Raw genomic sequence first — 23214 nt, 5'->3', positions numbered from 1 at the left:
GCTTCCTTATCATGAGTTCCAGTGTCTTGTTTCGAGATATACAGTCCATGTCTGGGGATTGCCCTTGCCTCCCCAATGCCTCCCCAATACCTCCTTAATCAGAGAGCAGTGAGGGTCCCTGGGTCCCAGCACGATTGTCCAGAATACTGTGCCTGTTGTTTTGCAGCACATTCCCAAGCTGGAAGAGCAGCTGCAGGAGGAGGAGGAGCAGACAAAGGTAGCGTGCAGGGGCCAAGGGGAACCGTGGGGTGCCCGCTGGCACAGGGTGGGTGATGTGGGGGAGGGCTGGAGTAGGGACAGGGAGTCAACAGCTCTGTCTCCCAGGTGCTGCGTCAGGAATTAAGATGTCTACAGGAGGATGTAGAGGAGAAAGAAATAGAACATGCCTGGTGAGTGGGGACTGCCCCCGTGGTGCTGGAGTTCTGCACTCACCCAACCAAAAACCCTGTTACCTGCAGGCAGCAGCAGCAGACGGAAGTGCAGGCTGTGACACAAGGGAGTGTGATGATGGAGGTGCTGGAAGCACAACAGGTAAGGGGGAGAGCCCATGTCAACCCCTGCCCCTGCCCCTGCCAGCATGGGGCTCCCTAGGGACAGGGGTCCATGGAGCGCTTGGTCCAGGCCCAGGCTGCGCTCCTGCAGGCAACTCCTGCACTTGGGCATCAGCCCGGACTGTGCAGTGGGGCCTGACAAGTGTCCCTACCTTGTGTTGCCCTACAGAAGGAGAAGCTGGCGAGAAGAGGTGCCATTTCCTGGCTGTGGTGAGTGTCCCCTCAGGTGCCCTCAGGCCGCAAGCCCACACCCAGGTTCCCCTGCAGGATGCCTGCTGCGGCGTGTCTGCCCCACAGGACATTCTGCCTTATCTTTGTGTGCTTGGAGCTGGCTGTCCCTTTCATGCTGGGAGTTGCGGTGCTCTACGCCTCCTGTTATGACCAGGAGTTCTTCTACCACCTGCTGCTTCATGTGCTGCCAGAAGACACCTACACTGACCTGGTGTACTTCCTTGAAGACACCCTGTCTTCATGCAGCCCCATGTCCTCCACCCTGAACCCCTCAGTGCCCTCTCAGTGCCCTGGACACTGGTGGCCTTTTCCAGGCTTCACGTGGTTCATCTGGGAATGCTCACAGTCTGGCACCTTTTCTGACAGGTCTTGCCTTGGGTTTTCTGACACGGAGCCCTTCCTTAGCTCTCTGCTAGGAGTCTGCTCATGCAGAACTGCTGTGTGTTTGTGCTCACTGCTGTATCTCCATTCCTTTTTTTATTATTATTATTTTTCCCCAGAACATTCTGCACTTCACAACGAACGCATTTGAAAAGGCGCTTAAAATCTACACCTGGATGCCTGACTGGGCCCTGAAATCCTTAGGTATGTAGACAGAGTTCAGCTTGTGTCTGACTCTCCCCAAAGCAACAAGCTCTGCATTCAGCGTGAGAAACACATCATAATTCACTGCTTCTGCTAATCTCCTGCCTGTCCTGGTGAACTTCTTCCCATATTCATTTCAGGTGCCACAATTGATGTGCAGAGGACTTCCAAGAGTTATGGCGGGAAAGACGCAAAGAAGTGGTGGATTTTTCCACTCTTTTCTTTTGCAAAACATCCAGAGACCATATTGCAGGTATTGTAAGAGAAATTGTGACAGCTGGTTTACTTTCTTGCTTTCTGGTTGGGAGACCATGCGTTTCTAGTGTGGGTGGGAGTTCTGTGAGTGTGCTGAGCCATGGAAGCTGCAAGAGATGTTTTCTGGGCCCCCAACACTGATCTGGTCAACCAAATCAGCCCGAAGAATGCCTGAAATGGTCCTCACAGGTCCAGCTCAGTTTTTGAAGGTTGATGGAGTGACATACATGTACATTAGGAACACCACCCTGCCTCTGCCTTTCAGAAAGCCTCTCAGGCCTCTGCCTTTGAGAAAGCAGAACTGGATTGCGAAAGGCAATTGAGCCTAGGCACTCTCAAAACTTGTGCATCTTCACCTTCTGTTCATAGCCTAGCGTTTACCTGTGAGCTGAATTGCGACCTATAGAGAAGGCAAGGTCTGTGGCTCCTTGCTGAACAGCCAGGTCTGTTGGCCCTCTGACTGCCTTGCCACTGACGGTCACTGGCTTTCTCGTTGCAGCCCAGTATCTCCCCAGGCAACTGCTGGGCCTTCCAAGGATCTCAGGGACACGTCGTCATTCGGTTGCCGGTGAAAATCTGGCCAGCAGCTTTTACCATCTGGCATATCTCCAGGACAGTCTCTCCTTCCGGAGAAGTCAGCAGCGCCCCCAGAGAGTTTGCTGTCTCTGTAAGTCTCTGCCTGGCACTTCTTTTTGGGAGGCCCTGGCCGCAAGGAAAAGCAGCGCCAGAAAGCGTGGTGTGTTCCCTCAGGTATCTGAGGATTGGTTGCTGCAGAGCACCGCATCCTATCGAGGGGCACTGGAGACACTTGAGCATTGTTAGACACGCCTGGAACCTTCTTCTGTGGTTCACAGACAAGGATCTGGGAGCAATTGCTCCAAGTGCCCTGACTTGGGTTCACTCTCACTTGCACTAGAATACTGCTAGAGCCAAGGAAGGTGGGAAAGGGTTCCCAGCTTTGGCCTCAGCATATTCTTTTTCTGATGGCCTGCTTGAGACTGACCTGCCCCCATCATCTCTTGTCTTTGAGGGAGTGGATGAGGACAAAATGGAAACGCTCCTTGGGCTATTCACCTACAACGTGGATGGAATGATTGCTCAGACCTTCCATGTGCAGGTATGGCAAGTGCGTGTGGGCAGGATGGCAGGGAGGAAGGACGGGTTGTCTGCTAGTCTCTGGAAGAGAGGGTTCAGATGATCACCCAAGCCACCCTCTGCTCTCCCATGTGGCTGCCTCCTGCTGGCAGGATGAGGTGGTTAGCCCACCTTTGGAAGTGCTTTCCTTTTCTTTCTGGTAAAGCAGAAAAAGCAGCAGTGGGAAGGGGCTCTGGAAGGGAATTAGTCCCCTTTAGGGCGAGGAGGAAGAACTGGGGGTGGGAGGGGAGATTGCAGACATCTGTCTCCATCAGCAAGACTGTCCCAGTGTCCCAAGGCAGCATAGGCAGCAGAGCAACTTGGGTTTCCATAGCTCCCCTCAGCAAGCCTCTGAGGCCAGGGCTTTGCTGTCTAGGCACAGAGGGTGCCTCTATGGCCCTGGTGAGAAACGGCCTTCTGATTTCCCTTGCTTCCTCCTCTGTCGGGGCTGCCATTTGGTCAGGGATTTGGCCAACCTCTTCTCAGAGGCCTGTGGGGACAGGACAAGAGGCAACGGCCACAAAATGGAGCCCAGGCAGTTCCGCACCAACGGGCGAAAGAAATTCTTCACAGAGAGGTCTCTTGCGTCAGCCGCGTCCAATGGGCGCCCGCGGTGGCCGGAGGGGCGGGAAGAGCGAGCCAATGGGAGAGGGAGAAGGGGGCGCGCGGCCCACCCGCCCGGCGGTCACGCGCCCCGCGGTGGGTCACGTGGGGGGGGGATGCAACGGCTGGAAACAGGGCGCGCTCTGCCCCGCCCCGCCTTAAAGGGCCTCAGCGAGGCCGTGCGCATGCGCAGAGGCGCTGCTCCGCCTCTGATGGGGCCGGGGGTTTGCTTAATCGCGTTAATGATTTATAAATAAAGCTATCGTTTTTAGGGAAGCCAGGAAGGGGAGGACTCTTAATCTCGTTTAAATGGATGTTGCTGAGTGTCTTTGCTTAGTACCGTGCAAATGAGGAGCCTCGGGGCCCCTCACAGAGGGTGTTTCCTGGCAAGAATGGGGAATCTGCCTCAAAAACAAAAGAAAAAACCTGTCTGAAAAGACCGACTGTGTGGGTCGGACAAGAGCCAAGGAGCAGCTGAGTCTGTACGAAGGCAGGGGGTGATGACAAGGAGTCGTCACCCTTCATCCCCACGGCCCCCAGCAGCAGGCACTGCGCAGGCAATTGGGAGGAGTTTATGCAAAGGACTCCTTGGAGCTCATTTTAATACAAAGCGGGGACTGGTTATGCATATGTGTGTTATAAGTTGCCCCCTTAATTAATTTTCAGAGAGCACTGCATTAATAATAGAAAGGAATTTATTGAGAAAGCAACAGCAAGCAAAACAGCGCTGGGCGGCCAGGGAGTCTCGGCTCCGCCAACGGCGCGCACCTCACCCCCGCCAGGGTCCCTTCTTATAGCTTGGTAATTCCGGGATTACGCAGCACATCCTGGGATATTCTGCGACTGCGCGCACTGTTGCTAGGGGGTCGTCTCTGTCCCTCTGGTGGTCGTGAAGATGAAGGTCGTAGTCTTCCTCAGCGTTGTGGTTCAACTTCTTTTTTTATTTGGTCATGTTGGCCCAGCGTGAGACAGGAAGGCAGGATGTTGATACACTAGGTTAGCAACTTACCAGGAGATGGTTCCATGAGCTTTGCAGCAGTGTCTTTGAACAAAAGAGGCAACTGAGATGCAGAAGGAGAGAAGGGGAGGGGGTTCTCTTTTTGTTACATTAAGCAAAAGAATTTTCATAGTGTCTAGCCAAGTATTATACATCTTACTTGCAACAGCTTTTGCAACTCCTGCTCCTCAAACGGAACTCCTTGTTTTATAATACAAAAGGCAATGAACAAACATTTATTGTGTATTACAATCCCTCCTTTTTCTTTAAGTTACTCATTTTGTTCATTGAATCTCTGCAATGCCTGGCTACTAAGAACTAATGTTTCCTTGATTCCTTTGTTGGTACTTATTGGCTCGTATTTGGCATGTATGAGCATTAGACGTGCCGCTTCTAAACATCCCTTTACAATCGCAATCAATTTATTAAAAATACATGGTCCAAAAGTTTGTGCTATTATTAAAAACAACAAAGGTCCTGCTATGGTTGATAATAAAGTAGTAAGCCAAGGTGAATAATTAAACCAAGATTCGTAAAAGCTCTGTCGGGCTTCATTCTCCCGTTTCCTTTTTTCCAACCCTTCCCTGGGTCTTGCCATTGTATCTCTTACCACTCCAGTGTGATCAGCATATACAGCATTCCTCTTTCAGGGCTGCACACAGCCTGTCCTGTTGTAAAAAAAAATACCAAATCTAATCCCCTACGATTTTGTAACACTACCTCTGAAAGTGACCTGATAGATTTTCCAGGGCCGAGATGGATTATTCAATTTGGGTCAGGTCCTCGTCCACAGCAATGCGTAAGGAAGTAAATTCTTGATTTTGTTTAACCAATGAGGCTACCCTGGTCCCCACTCCAGCTCCTCCCAGGATTATTAGGGTGGCCAAAGTTAGAGCCGTGAATGGTTCCCGTCTTTCCAGATGATAACTTGCCACTGTGTGCTGGGTATACATACAATCCTCAAGGTGGTATAGAATCCGTGGTATAATTATCACCTGTATACAAAAATCAGGAGACGCATTGAAGAGTTTTAGTGATAGACAAGGAGTTACGCCCACTGACAAACAAACCCACCTAGCGTTGTTGGCTGGGATTAGCCACTCGGTTGATTGTTTTCCATTCTCCATGATATTACATAGGTGACACTTCCCAGTAGGAACTGTGCCCACACACCTACCACCTCCAGTGACTTGTGTTAGTGTTACCCTTATGTCTTTTCCCCTACTGCATTGTAGAGGGTTGTTTTCGTTTGTGCGGGTGGGCTCTCCAGGATCCCCAATAGCATCATAATATGAAGGTCTTATACTAAAGCATAATCAACAGTGTTTTGTTACATTTGGGTTTGTTTTGTTTAATAATTGGTAGCTGGCATTCATGACCCCCCCATATGTTATTCTCAGCTATGTTATCATTCTCGGCTTTACCTGAGCTCATAGGGCTGCTGAGGGTTGCCACTGTAGTATTTTCCGCAGGCTGGATTCCCTGGACGCTTTCTGACAATACCTCATTTGGTCCTACTGCCTATCAGCATCCTCCTTTTTATTAGTATGAGTCCTCCCCTATCTGTTCCGTGTTCGTAAAATCTGACATTTTTCCTAGTACCCAGCTAGTATCGTCCAAGTTTGTTATATTTATATATATAGAACCTTGCAAATTTCTTTATTTCCGTGGAAGGTTCCTGTATACCCTATACCATGCCCTTGCCACCTGTAATGGGGATCCACTTGTCAGTTACAACCTTGCGGCCCATATCCCACTTGTAAGAATTTATTCTGACCAGCCCCGAGTGTCCAGTCCGTAGCAATGGTTTCACACCCCCAGTATGCACAATAATATGCGTTCGGGCATTTACAGTACCCCTTTCCCGGGTTAGAACTTGGGCAGAAATAAAATCCTGATTGGTTAAAGCACGGTTGCACTGACACCAGGTCACATAATGTGATGCGGAACTGGGAGCACCCGCTGTCGTTGTTTGCTGGATGACGAATTGATCCTCCCATCTGATCAAGCTCCATTTAAAAGGCTGGTGGGGATGCGCAGACCCATAGCTGACCAAAACGATGATACTGACTCCCATGTATCGTAGGAGGTGGTCGGAGCCCATCTAAATTGTCGGCCCCTCAGTCCCCCACCGTTTTCACTTCTCTGCCTCGCTTGTCAGTTCGGTTGCAGCAAACTACAAGGTATCGGTTCTTCTTGGCAGCAGCAGTGTTTTTCAGGGGAACCTACTAGGGAGCCTTCGAAACAGGGCCTCCTCCCCTTCCCACAATACACAGATAATATACAACACTTACCGAGTCCGTCTTAGTGTCAGCTTCAAGTCGTCAGGGCCTGGAGCTGCCTTCCATTTACCTTCCCGGACTGGTCCTTTCACACGGCTGACATGCGTCCATCCTTTCTCCGCAGTTCGAATAGCCGTTTCTGTGGTAAGCAAAACAACATAGGGGCCTTCCCCATAGTGGTGTTAAAAAAGTCTCTTTCCAAGTCTTAATTAGAACTGAGAGTGATCAAGTGGCAATTCCGAGTCATAGGGCATACCATATAGCATTTCAAAAGGAGAAATTCCTACATCAGTTCTGGGCTGTGTCCATATGTTTAACAGTGCAAGAGGTAAGCATTTTACCCAAGAAGCCTTAGTTTCCAGCACAAGTTTTGTTAGTTGTTTCTTAATTTCACCATTCATTCGCTCTACCTTTCCAGAAGAGGAGGGGTGCCAAGGGCTGTGAAAATCCCACTCAATCTCTAAGGCCTGCTTTAATCCTTGCAGTAAAGCTTTACACCCATTCAGTCAGGTGGTCAATTAGGACAAACAAGTAACTCAGTAAAGTCTACCTGTGTACTTTGGAAAGGTCAAAGCCCTGGCTCCTGTCCCCCTCTAGATAGGTTACAGAAGACCATTTTATTTACCCTTTGACATATAGTACATCCTCTGCATGTGTGCTTCCCTAAAGTATATATTCCTATACAGACATGCTTTCTTAGAACATCACACATTGCTTGCACCTCCCAATGACTCTTCTGATGTAAAACAGTTAATATTTGCCTCATTATCACTTTATTCAGCATTTCTCTCCCATCAGGGAGTATCGATTTTCCTTAAAATGATCCACATATTTGTAACATTAATACCTCCTTGGGAGGTTGTAATTGCTCCAAAATCTTTTTTAGAATTTACCCAAATAGATAGGTGGCCCTGTAAACCCCTGAGGTAGAATTGTCCACCTATATTGTTGCTTCCGCCCCCATTTCAGGGTCTTTCCAGTCAGAGGTGAATATACATGTACGTTTGCTCTCAGGGCCAGAGAGCACTCCATTAATAACACTGTTATTCCAGTCTAACAATTTACTAGTTGAATGCCCAATTTAATCATCAAATCCCTTCCCAACAAGTTAGTCTCCGCCTTGGATACATACAATGTATCCAAGTGATCATTTTATCCCCCAGTGATCATTTTATCCCCTAGTCTCAGCTTGGTATCCCCCAAAAGTGGCACTGTTATCCCAGTCCCTTCTACCCCCATCACATTTAAGGTTTCATTAGTTAATTTAATCGCTGATACTTTACAAGTCGGTAATGATTTAGCTGCTCCAGTGTATTGGGTTTGATGGCAAGGTTTGGGGGGTGTGAGGGGTGTGGGGGTGGGAAACTGCAGTGGCAGCCCCCGTGAAAAACAACAACAACAACAACAACAAACAGAAACCTCCCCGTGGTAGATAAGGGACAACTTCATCTGGCCCTAAAGGGGCCCACTGCTGCCCAGAGCCAAGCCATAGCAACACAGTCCGTGCCTCTGTGAGAGCACATCCATGAAAACAAACAAACAAAGAAAGAAACAAAAACCTGCTGCTCAACAGCAGTTGGGAGAGCGAGAAACCCCCCCGCAGACACCAAAGTCAGTGCAGAAGGAGGGGGAGGAGGCGCTCCAGGCGCTGGAGCCGAAGCCCCCCTGCGGCCGCTGGGGAGGCCCCTGGTGGAGCAGGCTGTTCCCCCCTCCCCGATGCTTGGGAAACTGAACAAACACCACAACAACTATGCAAATATACCAAAACTTCTAGACTGTTACTTAGATAACGCCTACATCACCTTTCCCTGCTCATTCAACTTCGAATACCTTTAACACTTTCAACAAACCTTTTAACACTTCCTTTATCTTTCTCTAGCCTTTGCTTTTCTAATGCTGACATCAAAGGCTCAGTCAGGGGCCAACTTAATTCCGTACCTTTTCCCTCCAAGATGCTGAAACAACATCAATATATAACATTTCATCCTGTTTTCCTTCTTTCCACAAAACAACATTGACTGTAATATGGTGTTATAATTAGTAGTTCCATTTAGGGGCCACTCCGCTCCATCCTCTAGTTTATAAAGTGGCCACCACTGATTACAATATTTGATAAGGGCTCTTTTACTCTCTGTACCCTCTCAGCCCACTATATCCCTCCAATGTGTTAGTATACATCCTAGGAGGCTTTTCCTCGGGATTTCTTTGCTTTGAACTTTTCCTATTGTAATCTACAGTGGTTAATATTCCACCGTTTTCCTAGAAGCTCTTTACTCGTCAATCCCAATCCCTCCAAAATCCACAATATACAGATACACAAGTAAAATCAAACCACTGTAAATTAACTGCCTGTAGACAATTACACTGGGGACATTTAAACCTGATGAGCCGATAATATGCCTGGGCAAATTTTGTTCCCTTAGACATACACCTCAATGGCAGTTCTTATATTTACATATTAACATATTAACATATGTATAAAAGAACACTTTAACAAAAATGCCCGGGCTTTTATATATACAATATACAATGTGCAGTTATTATTCCAGTTAGAATTATTCCTCAGCAGCTGCAAACATTATGCCAGTTGCCATTAAAGCTCGCTTACCCTCCTCCTGTCTCTTTCTTAAAATCTCAGACGTCCCCGGAGTTAATGGGGACTGCCACATATTCCTAGTCACTGGTCCCTGAGCGCTAGAGTCAGAGTTGTTATTGGCATCTCCCTGGGGTTGCAGATAAAGAAGCCCGGGAGTCAGAGGGGCTGCAGGTGGGGGTGGTGGAATATAGGGAGGCAGTGGGGCTGGGATCTCTAATTCTCGGTTTTTCTTGTGCCTCCCATCCCCTCCTTTTTCTTTTAGAGGATATAAATTGGCTCGAGTTTCCGAGCTGATCCACAAATGTGCATATTCACTTTCTTCCAAACTAAAAGGTTCTTTTGAGTTTACATAAATATTTATGATTCAAAGATCGAAGCCGAAATTCCTTTAAGTGGTATATTCTTTATTGCAGCGCTGGATGCACGGGGGATCTCTCCACCTATCGTGCATACCTAAAGCGGAAAGCAGTCTTGAATTTATACAATCAATCTATCAATATTCTACAAGCACCTATACATATGCATTACCTATCCCCGCCTTCCCTCGCTTCTCATGCTAATTAGCCTTTTGGCACCTTGCGCCTGCGTAGAGCCTTCCAAGAATTGTGGGCAGGGGTCTTTGGGACGTGGGCAGGGGTCTTTGGGAGGAAGACCCCGAGTCTTCCTCACAGTGTACTTTTCACCTTTGGTCAGGAATCTGCTGAATTGGCATGTTTCTTAATTGCGAGAGCTGGTTGTTGCCAATTCTTCCGTTTATAATGAATTCCAATGTCCAGTTTTGAGATTTATAGTCCTTACGTTTGTTTCTCTGTCCGTCTGCCGCTTCCTTATCATGAGTTTCAGTGTCTTGTTTCGAGATATACAGTCCATGTCTGGGGATTCTCCTTGCCTCCCCAATGCCTCCCCAATACCTCCTTAATCAATCCCCCCTTTTCTTTTCCCATGCAAATTCTTTTGCATCAGATACTTTCATTATTTACAGTAACACAACAAAGCAGGCATCTAAACAACATGCACACAAATATTCCTAATACTACTAATGCGATTAGAGCAATGAACACTTGTTTCAACCATTGAAAATTGGGCAACCAGGAGGTTAACTTATTCCATATTTCACTAAAACTCCACAAAAGATCATCTTTACTGATATCATGTAGGACCCTTGTCTGCTTCCATATTTCTTCCAGGTCGGTAGAGATCCTTCCACTCTGATCTACATACACACAACAACTTGTGTTTATTACTGTACAGACTCCCCCTTGAGCGGCCAGTAACAAGTCTAGGGCCATCCGATTTTGTAATACTACCTGTGATAAACTAGATATCTCTTCTTGTTGAGCCTTTATAGCATCCAGAGTTTTGTTTTCTAACTTCTCTATAATTGCAGAAATATTAACTATTGCCTTTTCCAATTCACTCACTCCTAACCATGGGATAAACCATCAAACAAAACTATGAAAAGCGGTGTGTCTCTCTATCAATGGATTGTTAATTTTTTGTCTGATTCTCCGCATATGATTTCTCAAGTAGGCTCGAGGCACTACATCGTGTACTGCCATATTGGGGACTACCGCTCCTAGAGTGCAAGTTCCCTTCCAATTCTCGGGCAAGACCTTACAGGCTGTATCATTGCATAGCCAATACCACCCTTTTCCTTCTGGTACTGGCCAGCTGGTTGAATTTGCCCAACTGCTAGTTGTACTAATATCAATTTTTCGATTACAAGATGTCTGATTCCCCACATAAGTAGTACCTGTATTTATACAATCCTGTTTTCCCATACCCTTAGGCGGGTTACACCTTTGTACACATACATAGTAAGATTCCAACGGCACGAAGCTACTAACTTCTAGTTCCAAAACTTCTTCATATTTTCGACCCCAAGATGTGTTTTCCCACAAATTAGTCCAAGATAAGTTTGCAGGCAACGGAATCCCGATTAACGATACACCCTTATTCCCATGCTGTGGCAGATGGGTGCATACCCAACAGTTCGTCTTATTAGTTACTTGAGAAATTGTTTGTATTAAGGTCAGGTGTAAGTTCTCATCCCAAGTTGCCCACCCCGAATCCGAGAACCGCACCCCTGCAATCATTAGGATCTGGAAAACCGTAATTTTGTTGGTCCAATTGGAGTGGTGGTCTATATCCTCGCCGGGACCTTCTTCACCCTTGAATTGTGGATCCAAGCTGCTTGCTTCTTAATCTTAATGGCGGTGTGTGTTGTCAGTAATACTTGGTATGGTCCCATCCACTTTCCTTCCATTTTTCCTGTAGGGGTTGTCCTGAAAAAGTCTTTATATATATATATAATTCCCGAGCTTAAAGGGGTGGATTGGTTGATCCAACCCTCTAGCCCTGGTCCCTAAAACAAATTTATGTACTTTATTTAATTGTTTCTGAAGTTCAGTTATATAAGCATATAAATATTCTGATCCTAACTGCGTTAGGTCCTCTCCACTAAATAGAAATTGCTATGGCCTTCCATATAAGATTTTGAAGGGACTCAAATTCCCTTTTATTCTAGGTTTAACTCTAATTCCAAGTAATGCTAAAGGGAGGGATTGAGGCGATGACAAATTAGCTTCTTATCCAATTTTAGCTATTTATTGTTTAATTAAATGGTTCATTTTTTCTACCTGTCCACTTGCCTGTGGTCTATAAGGAGTATGCAGTTGCCAATCTATCTTTAGAATCTTACTTATCTGTTCTACCACTTGTGCACAAAAATGTGAAACTCTATCAGAAGACATTGCTACTAGAACCCCAAAGCATGGTATTATTTCATTTAACAAGACTTTAACCACTTCTCTTGCTTTGTTTGTTCGACAGGGAAAGGCTTCAGGCCTTCCTGAAAACGTGTCAGTCAGAACCAGTAATAATGATACCCCCCTTTTCTAGGGAGTTCTGAAAAATCAATTTGCCACTGTTGCCCCGAATAATTTCCTTTACCGATTATTCCAAATTTTATTCTATTATTGGTATTGGGGTTATTGTGTAAGCAAATGCTACATTGTTGAGTTACTTGTTTTATCATATCGTCCCACTAATGTCTGACTCAGGCTCTTATGCAGTGTGCCAGCTCCCCAATGCGTTTTATTGTGTTCTGTAAGAACTATGGGCCATGTCAAACTAGAGGGTATTACTATGTGGTTATCTTTTAAATATACTCATCCATCTGGTTTCATTTTACCTTTCAAATCTTCAATTAATTTTAAGTCTTCTTTTGTATAATTTGGATATAGTTTGGATTTTACCGTCTGGTATCAAAGACAATACCTTCACCTCAGTTATTTCAGCTGCCTGCTTAGCCTCTGCCAATCGATTTTCCAATTTCAAAATCAGTGTTCCCCTTTTGGTGTCCCTGACAATGCATGATAGCTACCTTTTCTGGTTGTTTTACAGCCTCTAACAATTTTAAAATTTCTTCAGCATACTTTGTGTTTTCACTGAGCGGTCAGCAATCCATGTTCTTTCCAAATTGCTCCATGAGCATGTACCACGCCGAATGTATATTTAGAATCTGTCCAAATATTTACCCTTTTTCCCGCTGCCAGTTCCAATGCTCTCGTGAGAGCAACTATCTCTGCCTTTTGAGCTGATGTTCCAGGGGGTAAAGGCTTAGACTCGATTACCTGCTGAGTAGTTGTTATAGCATATCCAGCTTTACGTTGTCTTTGCATAACAAAACTGCTCCCATCCGTGAACCAAGTTTCTTCCGCATCTTCCATGGGCTCCTCCTTAAGGTCTGGTCGGCTGGAATACACAGTCTCTATAGTTTCTAAACAATCGTGAATCACAGGCTGTGCCGGAGCATCACTAAGAAAAGAGGCTAGATTCACAATATTAGTTATCACAATTTCCACGTTGTCCTGTTCTACCAATATTGCTTGATATTTCAAAATCATCAATTCTTGTTTAAGTTGTTTAAAGACTTTTTGTGCTTCTCCAGTCCAGACTAACTTTGACTGGTTAATCTTTATCAATTCACATAGAGGCTTTACCAATAGTCCATAATTATAAATCCAAAGGCGACACCAACCTGTCATTCATAAAAATGTTTGTAGCTCCTTTACCATTTGAGGTTCTGGAGTCTGGCAAATGACTTCCTTATGTTCAGTTCCTAGTTCTCGTTGTCCTTCCGAAATTTCAAATCCCAGATAGGTCACACTTTGTTGAGCCAGCTGGACTTTCTGTCAAGAGACTTGATATCCATTTAAACCCAGAAAATTAAGACGACTTATAGTCCATTGAATACAACTCCCTTTAGTCTCAGTAGCTATTAAGAGATCATCTACATATTGTAACAAAGCACCTTCAGTGTCCGGAGGCATCCATGTTTCGAGTTCCCTTGCTAATTGGTTTCCAAAAATAGTGGGGCTATTCTTGAATCCTTGAGGTAGTAATGTCCACGTAAGCTGCGTCCTTCTGCCTGAATCGGGACTTTCCCATTCAAAGGCAAATAGGTTTTGGCTTTCTGTGGCTAAGCCTAGGCAGAAGAAGGCGTCTTTTAAATCCAGTACGGTAAACCAGACTTGACTATTCTTTAATTTAGTCAGCAAAGTATAAGGGTTTGCCACTACTGGATGTATATCCTCAGTGATTTTATTTATGGCCCTCAAATCCTGAACTAGCCTATAGCTTTTTCATCTGCCTTTTTAATTGGCGATATGGGTGTATTGTATTCTGATTCGCATTCAATCAATAATCCATACTGTAAAAATTTATTAATTATCTCTTTAATTCCTTTCCTATCTTCTATCCTCAAAGGATATTACTTAACCTTAACGGGTTTCTGTCCTGGCTTTAATTTAATAATTATTAAGGTCACATTTTTAGCTCTTCCAGGGACTTCGGTAGCCCAAACTCCTGGACATACTTGATCTGTGATCTCTAAAGGTATTTCACTTTTAGGGTCAGTTTGTATTAGTGCCAAACTTAACACATTTGTTAGTTGTTCTTCTCCTATTCTTAATTCCATTTTCCCTTTTTCGAAGACAATTTCTGCTCCTACTTGCTCTAATAAATCTCTACCTAAGAGTGCCCATGAGGAGCTAGGCATATATAAAAATCCGTGTATGCCCCATTGTTTCCCTAACTTGTACTTCAAAGGTTCACAAAAATAAGCCTTTTCGGTTACACCTTGTCCTGGTTTCAGTTAGAACAGAGTTAATTTTCTTCCTAGTAGCTGGTAGAATGCTATGTTTTGGCTTAGGATGAGAAGAGTGCTGATAACACCCTGATGTTTTAATTGTTGCAGAGCAGTGCTTATACCAAGCCAAGGACATCTCAGCTTCTTGTTCTGTCCTGCCAGTGGGCAGGCTGGGGGTGCAGTAAGAGCTGAGAGGGGACAGACCCAGGACAGGTGACCCAAACTAGCCAAAGGGGTATTCCATGCCATCTGACGTCATGCTAAACAATATATAGGGGTGGCTAGCCGGGGGCCGGACTGCTCGGGGTTAGGCTGGGCATCGGTCAGCGGGTGGTGAGCAATTGCATTGTGCATCACTTGTTTGTACACATTATTATTAGTAGTATTATTATCATCATCATCATCATATTATTATTATTATTATTATTATTATTTTGTCTTATTAAACTGTCTTTATCTCAACTCACAGGCTTCACTTTCCATTTCTCTCCCCCGTCCCAGAGAGGGAGGGGGAGGGTGAGCGAACAGCTGCGTGGTGTTTAGCTGCCGGCCAGGTTAAACCACGACACATCTTTTACCCTAACATAATAATTCTGTGAAGGCATTAATGCTTGATTTAGAACTGAATACGTTGCCCCATATCAATAAGAAATTTCACTTCCATTCCTCCCCTAGCTTCATTATAACCAGCGGAGGTACTAGGGTAGATTCCCCAGGTCCCTGTTATTCCTGTTGAAATCAGGGGTCTATTATCCTAGGAAAAGGCTAGTCAATTTGTCCTCCGAAGCCAGGTCCAAACCGTTTTGTTTTATTTATTTATTTATTTATTTATTTATTTATTTATTTATTTTCATTACATTTCAGAGTTGGTCCAAAAATTCCATAGGGGTTTCTTTTAGACCTTGTTGGAAGCATATTCTCAATTCCCATTTCATCCAGATTTTAGTATTTACTTAACCGTTCATAATTTTCAGGATGATTCGGGTCTTAGTGGGGGTCGGTCAGGGGAATGCAATTGTCCACAGTTCCCTGAGCGGTCCCATCGGCAATCTGAGCTCGCACATGAACTCAGGTTGTTTTAAGAGTTAACTGGTTTTCTGTTTCTGTGACAACTCTCTCGGACCCATCATGGTCCCTTTGCCCTAAAGGGCTAACACCCATGATTTTAAGATCTCTGCCTCGGGCAGAGGCAGAACTATTATCATTCCTACATCCTCTTTCCCTGCTCATTCAACTTCAAACACCTTTAACACTTTCAACAACCCTTTTAACACTTCCTTTATCTTTCTCCAGCCTGTACTTCTCTAATGCCATCATCAAAGGCTCAGTCAGGGGCCAACTTAATTCTGTACCTTTTCCCACCAAGATGCTGAAACATCAGTATACAACATTTCATCCTGTTCTGCTTCTCAAAAAACAACATTAACTGTAGCAAAATATTATAGTTTAAAGTTCCATTTAGGGGCCACTTTTCTCCACATTCCAGCTTATAAAGCGGCCACCACTGATTACGATATTTTATCAATGTTTTCCTGTTCACACTTCCACCGGCAGATCCTCCAATATCCTTCCAGTGACTTAAAACACATCCTAACACACTTTTCTTTAAAATTTCACTGCTTGTTTGCCCCCCCATTTTCCAGTTTACACTTTCAGAATACACATGTTACTTACAAAAGCATATCACAAAACGTATCACTCACAAAAATACAGGCACGCAATATCTTTCAGTAGCAATGTCACAAAATTACTATTACCAGCAATATTGCCAAAATCACAATAACAATAGTCAGAGTCAAATTCCACATGCGATAAGTCAGAAAACCAAACTGTGTAACACCGTAACGATATCTCTCTTATAACAATGCCACGAACCTACTATTACCACCAGAAAAATAGCCAAAATCACAGTAACAATAACCAAAGTTAAACACCATACTCCATGAGTCAGAAAACCGAAATAGACAACACAATTCCAGATGGACCTTAAAGCGAGCTCTTTCCTTAAGGTCCCCAAATATACTTATGGTGCTTACCACAAAGTATATACCAAACACTGCCTCGCAGAAGATCACCTTCTGACTTACAGACAGTTCCAGATACAGATGGACCCCAAGGTCCCCAGATATACTTGTGGTACTAACCACAAAGTATATACCAAATACTGTCCTGCAGAAGTCACCTTCCGACTTACTGGACAGTCCCAGATGACCGGTCTACCAGAAAACCAAACCAGAATAAAGAATATACTCACTTACAATGATGGGGTCCTTGTCTGCCTCCGCAGTGATCCGGTGAGTCGAGGAGTCCCTCCGGGAAATCCCGGGGGTACCCTAGGGAGTCCTGTCCCCAGCGGGTCCTGCGGTCCGGCAGAGAGGTTGTCCCATCTGGGGTGCCAGATTGATTCAAAGATCGAAGCCGAAATTCCTTTAAGTGGTATATTCTTTATTGCAGCGCTGGATGCACGGGGGATCTCTCCACCTATCGTGCATACCCAAAGCAAAAAGCAGTCTTGAATTTATACAATCAATCTATCAATATTCTACAAGCACCTATACATATGCATTACCTATCCCCGCCTTCCCTTGCTTCTCATGCTAATTAGCCTTTTGGCACCTTGCGCCTGCGTAGAGCCTTCCAAGAATTGTGGGCAGGGGTCTTTGGGACGTGGGCAGGGGTCTTTGGGAGGAAGACCCCGAGTCTTCCTCACAGTGTACTTTTCACCTTTGGTCAGGAATCTGCTGAATTGGCATGTTTCTTAATTGCGAGAGCTGGTTGTTGCCAATTCTTCCGTTTATAATGAATTCCAATGTCCAGTTTTGAGATTTATAGTCCTTACGTTTGTTTCTCTGTCCGTCTGCCGCTTCCTTATCATGAGTTTCAGTGTCTTGTTTCGAGATATACAGTCCATGTCTGGGGATTGTCCTTGCCTCCCCAATGCCTCCCCAATACCTCCTTAATCATTTAGGGCCTGGCAAACCCAATCTTCAAAGGACCCAAACACGGGCCAGTAAAGGTGGTCTCCTCAAATCTGTTTACCACCCCAAACTTCAACACAATAATGTATCACTTTTACTTTATTCCTTTCCCGCCTAAAAGGGGAATCCTCCCAATTTTTAATCATTAATCCCGGGGTAACCTAACATCTGTCATTACCCCGCCCATGGGACCAGAAGGCTTACTCTTCTTCTGTCCCATCTTCTGGAGCGCCTTCACACACACACACAAAAATCGCTTCCCCCTTTTCATGGCCCAGTCCCTCGCGGGATGTGGGAACCGCACTACCGAGGGGTCCACACTCGCTTTGTCCGCAATTGGACGTCTCACAACGACACGCTCCAGGATACCCAACCCCAACCGAACGGATCGCCGGCCTATACTTACTCACTCCTGAGTCTTCGTTCGGTCTTCATGCACAAAGATTACTAGGGGTTGCCGGCTTTATTTGCTTGCTGCCGAATTTAGGGTTCGTCGGTGAAGAGTTTGAATGAAAGTAATCCTAGCGAAGGCCGCTGAAATCAGCGGGGCGCCCCCTCCGAAGGTCTTTCAATCAGATTGCCTTCATCTGAGTCACGGCACCAAATTTGTTATAAGTTGCCCCCTTAATTAATTTTCAGAGAGCATTGCATTAATAATAGAAAGGAATTTATTGAGTAAGCAACAGCAAGCAAAACAGCGCTGGGCGGCCGGGGAGTCTCGGCTCCGCCAACGGCACGCACCTCACCCCCGCCAGGGTCCCTTTTTATATCTTGGTAATTCCGGGATTACGCAGCACATCCTGGTATATTCTGCGACTGCGCGCACTGTTGCTAGGGGGTCGTCTCTGTCCCTCTGGTGGTCGTGAAGATGAAGGTCGTAGTCTTCCTCAGCGTTGTGGTTCAACTTCTTTTTTTATTTGGTCATGTTGGCCCAGCGTGAGACAGGAAGGCAGGATGTTGATACACTAGGTTAGCAACTTACCAGGAGATGGTTCCATGAGCTTTGCAGCAGTGTCTTTGAACAAAAGAGGCAACTGAGATGCAGAAGGAGAGAAGGGGAGGGGCTTCTCTTTTTTGTTACATTAAGCAAAAGAATTTTCATAGTGTCTAGCCAAGTATTATACATCTTACTTGCAACAGCTTTTGCAACTCCTGCTCCTCAAACGGAACTCCTTGTTTTATAATACAAAAGGCAATGAACAAACATTTATTGTGTATTACATGTGTAGGCGTATTAGGAAACTTCATGCATGTGTAACCCTTTGCTGCATATAACGAAGGCAAGTTGCCATGTTGGGGTGCGCATGCCTTTGGGAGCTATCCCAGCGCCGAAATAAACCACGTATCTATTTTATATCTCATTTGCTTTGAGCTGTAGAGTTCTTCCATGGATCACACAAGCAGAGAGCTAGGAGCAGGGCTGAGCATGATGGAGAGGCCGAGCCCTGCAGCTGCTGCTTGCAGACCGTCTCATGCTCAGGAGCACCGGGATCAGATGGGAGCACCTCACGAAGGTCCCACACCAGCACACACAGCCTGGTCAGAGAGGTGACAGATGCAGAAGGGGTTCTGAGAGCAAGCCCATTCCCCCGTATCCCAATCATGGGGAGAGGAGAGCCGCACGAAGGGAGACACAGCGCTGGGCTGGGGTATGAGCCCCCCGTCAAGCTCTTTCCCACCTGCACCTTGCCATAAGTCTTTGCAAAGACTTTGCAAGTATTTGAGTCTTTTCAAAATGAGGGGGGTGTAGCTGCTTCTCCCTCAGGCTGTGATGGCTTCTCCCATTCTCTTGCTTGTCAGAGGCATCCTGGGGTGACCTGCCCCACAGAGTACCCGTGGGATGAGCTGTAAGTGATGAGAACAGCCCCAAAGGCCTCCAGACGTGGCCCCTGTACTGTGTCTGGCTGGGATAGAGTTAATGTTCTTAATAGCAGCTTGTAAGGTGCTGTGTTTTAGAGCTGTGGCCAAAACAATGCTGGTAGTGCCCTGAAGTTGTTAGCTTTTGCTGACCAGTGTTTGCACAGCGTGGAGGCCTTCTCTATTTCTGTTACACCTATTTTTACAGCTGTTTACACTCTATTTTTCTATTACACCCGCCCCTCAAGTGAATGGCCTTGGGGTGAGCCAGAGGTTGGGAGGAGACATAACCAGGCAGAGCAACCAAACTAACCAACGCCATGAAACGTCAGGCTCCGCAATAAAAAGGTAAAAGAGGGGGTTCAGAGAGTTGTGACACATCCTTTCCAGGATTGGTCCCATCACTGGGATTGGCCATTTTAGAGTAGAATGGAATAGAATTGCTCAGTCAGAAGGGATCTTCAAAGATCATCCAGTCCAACAACTTAACTGCTCCAGAGTTAACTAAAAGTTAGAGCTTATTATTGAAGGCATCATCCAAATGCCTCTCGAACACTGACAGGCATGGGGAGCTGTCACCTCACCAGGAAGCCCCTATCAGTGTTGGCCACCCTCATGGTAAGGCAATTTTTCCTTATGTACAGTCTGAACCTTCCCTCGTGCATCTTTGTGCCATTCCCACACATCCTTTCATCATTTACCAGGGAGAAGAGATCGACACCGACCTCTGCGTTTCTCCTCCTCAGGAGGTTGTAGAAAGCAATGAGGTGGCCTCTTGGCCTTCTCTTCTCCAGCCTCGACAACCCAGGTGCCCTCAGCCTCTCCTCACAGGACAAAGCTTTCACCAGCTTTGTTGCCCTCCTCTGGATGCTTTCAAGGACGTTCACATCCCTTTCATATCGTGGAGCCCAGAAGTGCACACAACACTCAAGGTGAGGCTGCACACATAGTAAATACAGCAAGATAATTAGTTATTAACTAATTAATTAATTAAATGCAGCAAGATAATTAACAGCTGGCTTTACTGGGTTGAATGCACTCCAGAGCTACGTAAGGGGCAAGGAAGGGGGGTGCTGGGGACAGTGGCGTGGCCTGACAAGGGAGGTCCTGGGGTCTGGGGGCCCTCCCGTGCTGAGTTTTCGCCTCCTTCCCAGCCACACAGTTTGGGCAGGTCCTTGTGCACCTGGACCCTCTTCTCACACAGCAGGATTTAGCTGGTGTTCTCAAGGACAACACCGTGCTGCTGGCAGAGGCGAGTCTCAGCAGCATGTGCTGGGGTGGGAGGGGTCCCCATCCTGTCCCCCCTGCTCACTCCCTTCCCCACTGACCCCCCTGCAGGTCCAGAAGACGATGAAGGAAAACCTGGCCATTGCAGGGGACAACCTTGCTGACATAGAAGCCTGCATCAAGCGGCTGCAAAAGTGAGAGCACCCTGGAGCACCTCCCTGAGCATCTGCATCCCCCCCCAGCGTCATGGTCCCCTGGGAATCTCTCCCTCTGCCTGCAAGTAGCTGTCCCTGTTTGTGTGTACCTGGCCGTGCTCCCCTGCACAGAACGGGGCTGTGGAGGGGCCCTTCCCAGCCCTCCATTAGCACCCAGGGGTGTGTCACTGCCCACTGCCCCCCATACCTGTGGTCACGCTGAGGTCTGTTTGATGCCCTCTGCTAGCCCCACACACTGGTAAGCTGCCAAGCAGACATTCAGCAGGCGTATTTGGCTTTGCTCCATCACTGTTTTCAGCAACAAATATATTGCTGCTTCTCTCTTACAAGGGAAGTGCATGATTCCTTTTGCAACACAGGGAGAAGCACAGATTTCTGAGCTGGGATTCTTCTTGTTGTTTCATATTGCTCACTGTGGGGTGCATCAAACACCCAGCAGGCCACCAACTGCTCGGCAGCATCATGCAGTCAGCACCGGCCATGCAGAATGTCTGCCCTGCCCTTCCCCGCTAATAAAAGACTGCGGATTATTGGTAGGGTTATTGATAAAGGGCTGTGGTTTATTGGTAGGGTTAGAAGAGAAAGGGTCGTGGTGGATGGCTTCCAAGGGCAGATGCCAGCCCTGGAGGAAGGACCCAGTGGAGGATGTCCCTCTTCAGCAGGACCAGGATGAGGAAGGCGAGCTGCAGGCCGGCAAAGGACACCAGAAATCTCCTGCAGAACAGAAGAAGGTTCAGACAGAGCCAGCGATAAATTTGTCCCAGCTCTTCCCAGCCATCCTCTTTAAGCGCTGCCATGGGACCCTGTGCCGTGCTGGGAGCAACAGATACTGCTCAGGAGTGGGGTGAGGAACCTGCCTATCCCTCTTGGCTCTGTGGTACTTTGAGGGCCAGGGGAGGCTGAAATCCACACCCCGCCTGCTTCCCCAACCCAGGAAACAAAGAAATGCTGAAGCAGTTCATCCTGGAGAAGTCAAAAGCTGCCTAACGCCTTGGGAGCCACGACCTCCGAGAGCAACTCACCGCAGCCAAGTAGTGATTCTGTGCCTCCTTGATGCCAACTGTTCATCCTACAGGACAAGGCAAAGCAGGGCCACGTGTTGGGGCACGCAAAACAGGGAAGGCATTGGGGGCGCTCAGACCCCCTCCCTCGTTCCCACTGAGGTGAATGGCCCCATGTCCTCTGGGGCCGAGTCCAGACCGTCCCCCCCCAGCCCCACAGCAGGGGTATCTCTCCTACCTGCTGCGCAGCCACGATCTCCTGTGTCGAAGTCTTGGGCAGCTTGGCCGCCTGCATCCTCTTCCCCCTGTTACAGACACCACAGAGTTTCTGGGCGGCGAGAAGAGACCTCGGCCAGCATTAGGACTTCCCCCTTGACTGAGGTGGCCAGGAGGGGCTCAGGGTGCTGCCCAGCCTCTGCTGGAGCAGGGACGAGGCATCTCATCGTCCCAGCACCGCATAAACCTACACTCCCTCCCTGCATCCTCTGCCTCCTCCCTGCCCCAGGCCTTGGGGGTGGGGGGGTCTCTGACAAGAGGCTGGGAGCTGCTCACAGTCGTGCAGCATTGCTAAAAGGAGTCGAGAGTTGCTCAGAGATGCTTGGAGCTGCTTAGGAGAAGGCAAAAGGCTCCCCAGAGCAGCTGTGAGGAGCTGAAAGGAGCCCCCAAACTGTGACACAGGTGCCTGGATGCTGTGCAGATCCTCCCCGCTGTCTACCCCTGGTCGGGGTCAGGGCCCTGTCCCCACTCACGTGGCAATTTGTGTTTCAAGAACCTCCTTTCTCTCCCGGAGGTGCTTAATCTCCTCCCTCAGCGCCTGGAGAAACAAAGGACCAGGTTGTGAGTCCACCCTACACCTGCTTGGAGGGGGCTTCCTCCCCCACAAACACGTTGATCTCCCCTCCCTCCTGCCCTCAGGACCTTGTTGATCTCGGCTCTTTCAGCAACAGCCTTTTCCAGCTCTGCACGCCTCCGTTCGCACTGCAAAGCAACCGGGACACATGGCATGGAGTCACGGTGGGAAAGGGAATCCCCAGCCTATCCCCAGGGCTCTGCAAGGCCAGGCCAGAACCAGGGCGGCAAGCGCTAAGGCGTTCTGGGGATCGCAGCACTCCCCAGCAGCTCTGCCGTGCCCCTGTTGGATTTCTGCCGTTGGGTTACAGACCTTGAAGAACTCCTCCAGCGCCGCTTCCAAATCAGCCCTTGCCTGACGGAGCTGTGCCAACACCTCTGCCATGTTCTGGCCGCACTCCTGCGCACGCTCCAGGGACCCCTTCACACCCTCTGCCTCCATGGCTTCACCTGCACGTCACAAGCCAGCACAGCGTGAGGAGCATGGCCATGGGCTCAGACTGCAGCACCAGCAGCTCCCTATCCTTCGAGTCCTGCATCTCCGTCAGCTCTTAATTGCGGGCCTACATGTGCTCCAAGACCCCTTCATGACCCCCCCCCAGTGCCTGCACCTGCACAGCGTGCACAGGGCTGCTCGACCCGTGGGCCTCCGTGAGGCCACCTCCAGTGTCAGCATCCCACCCTGTGACATTACCAGTGCC

The 23214-nt window shown here is 47.4% G+C and overlaps 1 protein-coding gene and 1 long non-coding RNA gene across 3 annotated transcripts; one reads left to right on the top strand and one right to left on the bottom strand.

Annotated features, from left to right (window-relative positions):
- The first annotated feature begins 413 nt into the window (after positions 1 to 413).
- On the top strand, positions 414 to 21830 carry LOC311424653 (uncharacterized protein). The gene is made up of 10 exons (XM_084499984.1): positions 414 to 531; positions 721 to 761; positions 1283 to 1367; positions 1508 to 1620; positions 2122 to 2289; positions 2653 to 2739; positions 19430 to 19569; positions 19784 to 20153; positions 20560 to 20642; positions 21234 to 21830. Exons 3-10 carry the CDS (start codon positions 1340 to 1342, stop codon positions 21334 to 21336), a joined length of 1092 nt encoding a protein of 363 aa, XP_084356110.1. The 5' UTR covers positions 414 to 531; positions 721 to 761; positions 1283 to 1339; the 3' UTR covers positions 21337 to 21830.
- Positions 3520 to 9687, bottom strand: LOC311424666. 2 transcript variants are annotated; one of them, XR_014686149.1, is made up of 3 exons: positions 8430 to 9685; positions 6651 to 8386; positions 3520 to 5351 (listed from the first exon to the last, which is right to left on the bottom strand). It is a non-coding gene; the product is annotated as an uncharacterized lncRNA (long non-coding RNA). The 2 variants fall into 2 exon arrangements; XR_014686148.1 differs by having other exon boundaries at positions 6651 to 9687.
- Positions 21831 to 23214: the final 1384 nt, after the last annotated feature.

This window comes from Aythya ferina (assembly GCF_964211825.1).
Source record: "Aythya ferina genome assembly, chromosome: 28".
Taxonomy (NCBI): domain Eukaryota; kingdom Metazoa; phylum Chordata; class Aves; order Anseriformes; family Anatidae; genus Aythya; species Aythya ferina.
Note: the sequence above shows the minus strand (reverse complement) of the source record. Positions and strands in the feature narration are given on the sequence as shown.